This window comes from Apaloderma vittatum, unplaced genomic scaffold (genome assembly GCF_000703405.1).
Source record: "Apaloderma vittatum isolate BGI_N311 unplaced genomic scaffold, ASM70340v1 scaffold2345, whole genome shotgun sequence".
Lineage (NCBI taxonomy): Eukaryota > Metazoa > Chordata > Aves > Trogoniformes > Trogonidae > Apaloderma > Apaloderma vittatum.
Window position 1 is genome coordinate 63,364 of NW_009716338.1, and position 9,574 is coordinate 72,937.

Here is a 9,574-nt window from a genome sequence, read left to right on the forward strand (position 1 = left end):
ATCCCAAGATGGATTTTACTGCTAGATATTACATATGCCATATAACATGTAATGCGATGCCTATAGAAATAGTCTGCCACATAAACTATAAGAGATGTAGCATCCTGGAGTAAACTGCTTGAGTAAAGATTTCCATGCTGTACTTGCTTACATTTGGTCAAATGAATCCCAGGACTACTCCGTTCTAGACCAAACTTCTCATAACCCACAATAACCCACATGTGCAGAGAAAATTCAACTCTGAATGAGTACAGTCTTGAGCTTTATTCTCTGTAGCTCAGCCCTGTTTACATTGATTACTCATCCTGCCCTTGGGTGCTGTAAATGACCACAGAAGATGCTGGCAAGAGCATGTCAATCTCACTGGCTCTGAGGGAGCATCCAGAATCCACAGAAAGAAAATAATACTTTTCAGGGCATTGGAAAAAATAACCTTGCACAACTGACACTTTTTATGAAATAATAACAGCCTGCTCCCAGCCCAGCTCAGGTGTATCACTTCATTACTAATGCAGACGGAAAACCAGATGCCATTGATTTTTCCAGACCTCTCAGATTTACTAGTGAAGAATCAGGATGACATGTGGAAGCATGGTAACTAGACCTGCATCTTTTCAAATTCAATACTTTTATTTTTAGTCTCTCACCAGCCTATTTTCATCTTGCCTCTGTTCTTTTTTTTTTTTTTTTTTATTTTCTCCCAGTGTTTCCTAAGCTACACCCTTTTCCTAGGCTGCATCATATGCCTGACTTTGCCTAGAGAGCCTCTTCCTTTTGTCCTTGAAAACATGACTGTGCAGGGAACCCAATAAGCTTTATGCATGTACATCCTCTCCACTTTACAGAAGACAGGACTCTGCATCTTTAGCAGTTGCTCTGCTGTGCTCTTTCCCCCCCATGGTTGTTTTATTATGTATGACAACTTCTTTGTATCTTTTCATAGTACACTGCAGGTGAGCTTTGTGCACATATTTCCCCCAGCAATAACAGAACAGACTTTCTTCTTTTCCCATGTGTGATCCAACCATGTAATTGCAACAGTATTTACTGTAGCAATTAGCAGTAGGCAAGAATTCCTTTTTCAATATCTAGAGACTAAATCTGTTTAATGGGCACATATTTCCCATCTTAAAATTTATAACATAGTTTTGCTTTCCAGCTATTATACAACTCCAAAATTGCTTTTGGCTGAAAATTTGTGGTGTGCTTGCTATTCATGATTAGAGAAAATAAGGTCCTTGCAGGGCTCATATCAACAAGCTATTCAATGGCCTTTCAGTTTACTTTTACGTGATTTAGAACAAGGAGCACCATGAGCTCTACTAGCACCTGAGCCAACTCTCTTGAAACAGCAGCAGGTGCTCTATTGAGCATCAAACATCCCACTTTCCCACTCTAAAAACCAGGCACGATCATTTTTATATTAATGCTAAAGCTGATATAGCTAGAAATAGAAAGTTTATTTGCAGTATGGGAGCACTGCTGCAAAAGAGAAATGTAATGTGGTTTGACAGATTTCATTTTCCTCCCACCCTTTCAGTTCTTGACCTTTCTATAGCAACTATCAACATAGGCAGAAAGTAATACTGATTTGTGTGGTAGTTCTGATATTCTCAGAGACATGTGGCCAATTTCACAAAAGCACCTAGACGGAGCAAACAATATAATGAGAGATTCAGACATCTGTCCTCTCTCCATCGTCAGCACAAATCCGCAAGAGCTGAACAGAAATTTAGATTTAGCGTGGAGAGTTGATTGAGGTTTCTTCATTTACATTATATGAAAAATTTACTAGTGATATTGATCATCCATCAGTTTTCAGGCAGGCGGAGATTAAATTAACAGATTTTGAAGCCAAAGAAGACCACTATATAATTTAGCATCATTTTTTACATCACACAGGCTGACAAATTTAATTTTATTATTCTCACAAAAGAAAGACATACAGTCTTGATTTGAAAATGTCAAGACATTCATTACATCCCTCAGCAGTTTGATGCAATGGCTAATCACCCTGACTTTAAAACATGTGCTCTACTTCAAATTCAGAGCTAATTCCCAGACCTGTGTTCTGGTTATTCATTTTTCAGCTCAAGCTCTTTAGTAGATGGTGCTTTGTCCCCCTTCCTCCCTTTGTTTGTGACGTTACTAACCACTATAATTGAGTCACCTTTGGAGGTTCTTTTCAGTACAGTTAAACAGCCTGACCTCTTTAAATCCCACATCAACTCTTCAACTCCTGAAATTATAGCTGTAGGATTTTTCTCTACTTTCCCCATTTTTACAGTAGATTGATGCACCCTGTCTTTGTAACAAAATGGAATACTTTAACATCACAGCCAAGGAGGCAGAAAGGAGGAGGTGGCACTCACCTCCTCTTGCTGGGTATAACTCCCATCTCCTCACTGTCTCCCTCCAGCGTGACCCTCCTCGCCTGCCACCACTCATCGTCCGAGGCGTTGATGACGTGAAGGATGTCTCCATACTTAAAGCTGAGTCCTTGGCTTGGGAGGCCACTGTCTTTGCTCTTGTCATAGTCAAACATGGCTCTGTGAAAGGAAACAGAGATATGAAGCCAGGTGATTATATCAGATGAACTTTAAGGTCCCTTCCAACCCAAACGATTCTATGATCAGTTTGGGGAATATTTACTTCTGAGCAACTGATGCATGTATCTTAGCATGTAGTTCAGACTCAAAGTGAAATTTCAAAGTGAGTCTCTTGGTTATTCCCACTCACACTGCTTTGAATGATGTCCTGGAGCTGCTGTAGGTTGCAGAGATTGGATTCCTGAAATTTGAAACTAAGCTGAAAGCTGCTCTGGCCAGAGTAGCTCTAGCCTGACACATACCCCTCCAAATGCACGCAGGGTGCACACAGCATCCCTGCTTCAGCTGTCCACCCCCAGTCCCCCTGTGCTGCAGCACTTGCTCAAGCAGCCCTGTGTATTTCCTTTGATGTTTTCCACAAGTCGAAGTGGACTTTTATCTGTGCAAAAAAAGTATAGGACACATATATTTGTATAAGGTGTGTATATCACAGAATCACAGAATGTCAGGGGTTGGAAGGGACCTGGAAAGGTCGTCTAGTCCAATCCCCCTGCCAGAGCAGGATCACCTACAGTAGGTCATATAAGCTTGGGGACTCCATAAGCACAAACTGAGAGCCAGCTTTAAGGTTTCTGGCTATTGGACTGTGGCGGGGCATAGCTCAGTGTGAACTTACTGCCTAAATATTCAACACAGATCCTAGAAAAGATGTTTAGCCTGTACTGAGCTCTGTATTACTAAGCTACCGTGATACCAGTTCTCACCTTTGTCCAGTCCAATGCCTGGCACCTACACCAGCAGTCCTCAGGGTACACCTGCTCCAGTTTCTCAGGGGAAAACCCTGGACATGAATCTCAGCGAGAGTGTACATGACTGCAAGTGACTTGTTGGACTTGCCTAGCTAAAATACATTCTACAATTCCATGATTCCGTGATTCTATGATTTATGATTCTATGATTCCATGATCTTGGTTTCTTACAGGAAGAAATACATGGGGATATTTTTCCCGTATAAAATACTGTTAAAAGATCATGCCTGTCAAGAATTGATATTTATTTCCTATAGGGAAAATAATATGATTATAATCCTGACTACATAAATGTCGGCATAGTAAAATCCCAAGAGGTGTACAATAATTCTCCTCTTTTATTGTCAGAATTAAAGCCATGGCAATCCCTTCACTAGTAAACACTTCTGTGAGAAGGATTTGATATAATTAATTGTTGTGCATTGTAGTGTAATTGCAGAGAATGATTACAGCAGCTTTATGGGTAGATTTAAAACACTCAAGGCTACCTCTCACAATGAGGAGAAATTAAAAAAAAAAAAAAAGTCTTCAGAGTTGTAACTATGCAACCGAAATAATTTAGAAGCTCTTACAAGCACTCATTCTGCATGAAAGGTCTGGCTCAGAAGAAGGAAAAATGTTGTTTGGTATATGTCTTCTCTCAAACAGTTTACAGCCATGTAATAGATCTTCAGAACTGCCCAGATAATTCCCTTCTCTGAGGATGTAGACAATAACCTTGTTGAATTTTACATAATTCATAAGCTTGTGCCTCTCTTGGTAAATGTTCTTGGGCTGCATGTAACCTTTGAAAAATTCTAATGGCTTAGCAGTAGAAATCCTTTAAAAACGTTGGCTATATCTTAGTAAAAAATCACATTCATAAAGGGTTCTTCTCAGTAGCAAGTCATCTACTGCCTTCTCAAATAAGGTTTTCTGAGAGGTCATATGATGAAGAAGCCTATAAATCCAGAAGCAGCTAAACATCACCAGTCACTTAACCAAGTAACGACACCTGATCTCTGGAGAAATGGAAGTGCACACACAAACAGCCATAAAATGTACCAGCCTGTTGGTATTGCCCTTGGCAACATGCAATGGTCTGGGCATTACCACTGTGTTGAACACTTGTCATTTTAAAAAGTCACTGAAAATTTGTATACCTTTCCATGGAAACCTACCAACACTCAAAACCCTAACCAGAGAGTTGGCAACCATGCTACGTCCTGGCCAGATGTAATACAGCCCTGAATCCATGCATAATTAAATTACTCAAAACAAAAGACAGTATCTTCTGTTGCAGAGAATGCGCAAGACTGTCACATCCCAGATGTAAAACACATGCCAAACTGGAAATGCTCCATATTTGGCACGTTTTAAGATGAAGGATGAGTTTCAAAAGCCAAACAGTTCAGAGAAAGTAGGGCAGTGTTCTCTGTCCTTGAACAGACATTTGCACTTCAGAGGCCACATATTAACTTAAAATGACTGAATGCCATCATGCTAGATGATGTTAATGATGAATGCAGATGGCAATGTCTGCCACGGACTTACTTTGATTGGAGTAATCATGTGCAATGCTAATTAAAATGAGATTAAAGATCTCAGATGAAAATTTTGGAGCACACTTTTCACTGAGTGAAAGATTTTGTGGCTGCATGCTCTACAAATGTTTACTCCATTAGTAAACGAAAATGATGAGAGCTGACTTCAGTGCTCTTTCCTAAACATTTCAAATTAAGAGACAAGTTTAAGTTGATAACACAACTGTATTTAGGTTTACAATTTTGATAACATTGCTGGCTCTATAAAACATACTGGCTCTATAAAACATACTTTCACAACCTGGCAGTTGGCCCAGTTATAACACAAATCGAGATCTTGACTCTAAGCACTGTTGTATGCATGGAGAAGTTAACATGACCTCGGGCAACAGAGATCTAAGCACACTCATCCTCACCTCCTCCTTTCAGTTCTCAGGCTGTAAGTACAATTGGGATCTCTACATGTTGAATTGCAAGCTCTAGTCTTACTTATTTAAGAGACTGACCTGTCATTTCTTATTTTCTACCTCATGAATGGCACCCAGTTCTGTTTGTGCTCAGTCTTGCATATATATATAAAAATAACACATCTGTTGATCATCAGCCGGGGTGATACAAAATGAATGCAGCCAGACCTCTCATTTGGTAAAGGAACAAGGCAAGCCAGACAGAAAAAGATGCATTTTTTTCCTTTGCTCTTTCATGGTTTTGGACAATGACAGCCCAGTCTTACAGGATACCACACTATGTCCTGCAAGCACTGAAACTTTGATCAGAGAGGAGAGTACAGCTCTCAGTAAAGTCTATGCAAGCTTTTTTAGCCGGGTAACATGGTAAAGTATGTTAGATACCTTAGCTAGGTTCTGCCATGCCATGGGGAATATCGGAGGAAATGCTTAAACGTAGCAGCATCACTGCAGAATATTATTTCTTGAGCAGAGGATATGAACAACTCAGTTCAACAAGAGATCCACTCTCCCACAGAGCACACATCACCCCTCTCTAAGACAGGAGCATCATATTTTTCTTTCAGTTAGAGAAGGACCAGCATGATCAGGACTTGACTGCCCTAACACCCCCAGACAAGTACTCTTCCAAAATGAGATATCTAAAAGAAACAGCAAAGAAGTGTTATCCAAATCAGCCAGAGGGTTTAACACATGAAGACATGTGACTCTCTGTGTGATGAATTAGAGGTATCTCCACATTGGAACACATGTGCAGATACTGGGGAGCCTGTTCAGAGCTCAAGAGCTTTCTGAACTTGCTAACATGTCTGTATGTTTTCATACAGCTGAGTCTGCTTATTCACGGGTTGCTCGGGCAGTTCTTCAAGGCACTGACCTGTAACTCATTTTTAGTGTCTTTTACTGCAATTTTAAAGAAAAATAATCTCAATAACCTTACAGCTTTCTAACAGCACTTACGTGACAGGCTTGCTATTAACAACTTCCCTTTTTTTTTTTTCTCCACAACTGATAAAAGCACATCTTAAAGAGCAGTTTCTCCTCTTTCAGATATTTTATATACTCAAGTAGCTGCTTGCTTCCACTCTTCAGCACTTTTTGGATCACATAGAATAGAATCAAGAGCTCTGCAAGCTTTTCTCTATGACAGTAGGGGGTCTTTTTCCAGTCAGGAGATTAAGTCTACTTTTTAACTGGGATAGTAAATTTTTAATAAAAAAGGAATTACTTTTAAATTATTTAAGTTTAGAGCTGTCACCAGTGTTGTGATCACACCAGCATCAGAAAAATTCCTGTTCAGTATCTTCCAGAGTGCCTTTGACAAACAGGACCCTGGGTTACACAGAATAGATGACATTTTGAGGTTACAAATATAGTAAGCCCTCTGATTATTGTGAGATGTGGATAAACCACTGAAATAGGGAACAGAGCTTGTTAGAAACTAGTGAAACAGATGTGCTGAAATCATGATTTGTCCCTCTTAGTTGCCTTATTAGAAAAACAGCAATAGGAATGGGTGTGATTATCAAAAGCATGAAGTATATGCACCAAATTTCCATTAACATCTTTAATTTTTTTCCTCAGTTCCCAGTTTTTCATGGGTTTGGGAAAAATGTTTAATATCTGCACAGTATTTTGAATGTGAAAAGTACTAGCCAGGTGCTAAGCATTGCTGCTGTCTTCTGGGGAAATCCTCCTGCTTGTAGAAAATAAAGAAACACAATTCCGAGACGTGAAGCAGAAGATACAAACATTTAGAGCAAGCTGGATATCAGGAATATTTAAGAGTCTTGTTTCCCTGATATTATTCCAGACTTCAGAAATGATCATTACACTAGGCTAATCCCAGCAGTAATTAGGACAGAGCCTAACAGGTTTTATTTTTTTGCTTGGGTGCTTTTTAATCATTTTAAGGAATCCACATCAGCGTAAAACATGAGACAAGCATCTCACAACAGCATCAAAATTAATTGCTCAAAAACTGTTTGAAGTGAAAATACTGCCAGTGCCAAGCTGTAATATACTGCCAAACATGCAGTGGAGTGTCCACATGGCAGTGAAGACCACTGAAATGGGGACATTTTTCTTCCTCCACTTCGTGTAAATACTTCAGCATCTGAGGTATGTCCAAAAGTTGAGCTGTGTTGTGCAGCAAATTTCTATATCTAATGATATCTATTCTTGCAGACAGAGTAATCAGTGTTTGACGTAGAAGAAAATATATTAGCTTCAAGGAAACAGCAAATCCCATTGTGCAATTGCAGCCTATTGGCACCCCCCATGTCTATATTGTTAACAGCATTTTAAGAGTGAAAAATAGGATATGGAAACCCTAAGCTATCTTGCTAAGCCTGTGTCATAAACGCGAATTTAACAGAGAAACTTAGCTTCCTCAGCTAATGCTGTAAACAGCATTTGTAAGTTAGCAGCCTTCATGATTTTCTCGAAAAGACAAGGGCTATTAATGCATTTGCAGCACAGCAATATTTTTTACTGAATGCTACTGTACGTTCAGTGCAAATCTCCAAAATCTTCAACTCCCATATCGCTGCACTATGGCTGCTAATCTCAGTTTGTTACAGTTCAGGTACTGTGTAGCAGCTTTATGTGCATCCTTGAAATTACTTTCTTCTTCTGGCACAGATGGGAATTTGCACATAAATTTACAGACTCCTCTTTGCCATTTACTTGATTATGAAATGACAACAACATTTAGCAAGAGAGATCTTCAGCTTCTGTAAACAGTCCTAACTCTTCTGCAATCTGCCAGCATATCTGCATTTACACCACTCAAGGATAGTACTCTGAAATTTTGTCTGAAAATTTCCTTAGCACAGTTTCTCAGACACTAGGCTTTAAAGTATCATTATAAGGGACAGATACTTTATTCTACTGCTTCTCCACAGCCTTAACCCGTGACACCTATTCCCAACTCCTCCACCTTTTTTGTTTTGTTTGGTTTTGATGATTTTTTCTTTTTTTTCTTTTTTGCAGATGGGGAAATCCAGTGTGCAGAGGTCTAATTATTTGCCTGGGTTTAGTTCAGCATCAGAGTCAGAATCAGTCCTCAAATTTTGTAGCTGTCTTTTCTGCATTCTCAGTAATAGATATATTTCCACCCACTTGCAGGCTCAGCTTGAAGAAAACATTAGAAGAAAATGAAAGAAACCCCAGCGTAATTCATTGCTATAGCTACAACAGAGCGCACAGCAGCGCTGTGATGGAAGCAGCCTTTGCAATACAATTAAGATGCTATTAAAAGGGTTACATTTTCACATAGCGGCATGTCAATAAACACTCTCACGTTCTCCTCCCAGCTTCATTTCCATCTGGAGAAGCTGAACAGGTAAATCCTAAGTGTAGAGTGTAGAAAAAATGTCACACTCTCCTTGGGAAGTATGAGAACCTCTCTTCTCTCTCCTCTCTCCTCTCTCCTCTCTCCTCTCTCCTCTCGCTGCTCTCCTCTCTCCTCTCCCCTCCTTCCAGATTTCCTGTCTTAATGCAGTTACGTGTCTTCATGAAGTTGATCTCCTCAGCCTTAGTTACTGCAGTTGGGCTGAGAGGCACAAGTGTTGGCAGCATCTGTGTTATTAGATTCAGTCATGCCAGGTCACTGCAACCTGGTTGCCCTGTAGAAGTTATTTGAATTGTAGAAGAATTTGCATTCAAGCCTTTGCCATTTGCTGCCATGTTATTTCTCCAATCAGCAATTTCTCAATTCTTTATCATTTTGCTCCTAGTGGGCATCTGGCAAAGACTTATGCCATGGACTTAAATGAAAAAAGGATTGGAGAGAGCAGTACAGTTCCAGAAAAGAATCACTAAGAGGAGGCAGATATTTTCTTTATGGTGTTTACACCAGGAAAGAGGACTGCTATTTGTCCTTGGGAAATATTTTGTTCATTTTGCAAATTCTTAATGTCAGCTCCTATGAGCCAATGTTTACGTTGCTGATGTCTTTTTCTTTTTTTTTTGTCTTTAGCAAGTGCTCGTGTTCTCTGCAGGAAATGAGTTCTTCTGCACTGAAAAACTTAAGTCAACACTTTCAAAGCTATCGATCAATTACTCTGTGCTGCCTTTTTGCGATCTTGTAATTCAGCAGCATACGAGGTCCTATTTTAAAGCCTGTTGTGAAGAAGAACTGACAGTTTTTTGCCTTTCGGCTATGGACATGGACAGCTCATATTACTCAAAGGTTTGCCTGGCTTTAAGATCTTCCAGCAGGA

General features: G+C 39.7%; 1 protein-coding gene across 1 annotated transcript in view; it reads right to left on the bottom strand.

Moving 5' to 3' along the window:
* The window catches only part of DLG2 (discs, large homolog 2 (Drosophila)), a 91,604-nt gene that overhangs the window by 52,352 nt on the left and 29,678 nt on the right, over positions 1-9,574 (bottom strand). The window contains exon 2 of the mRNA XM_009869480.1: positions 2,373-2,549. Coding sequence (XP_009867782.1) covers positions 2,373-2,549 — 177 coding nt within the window. The remainder of the gene's footprint in view (positions 1-2,372; positions 2,550-9,574) is intronic.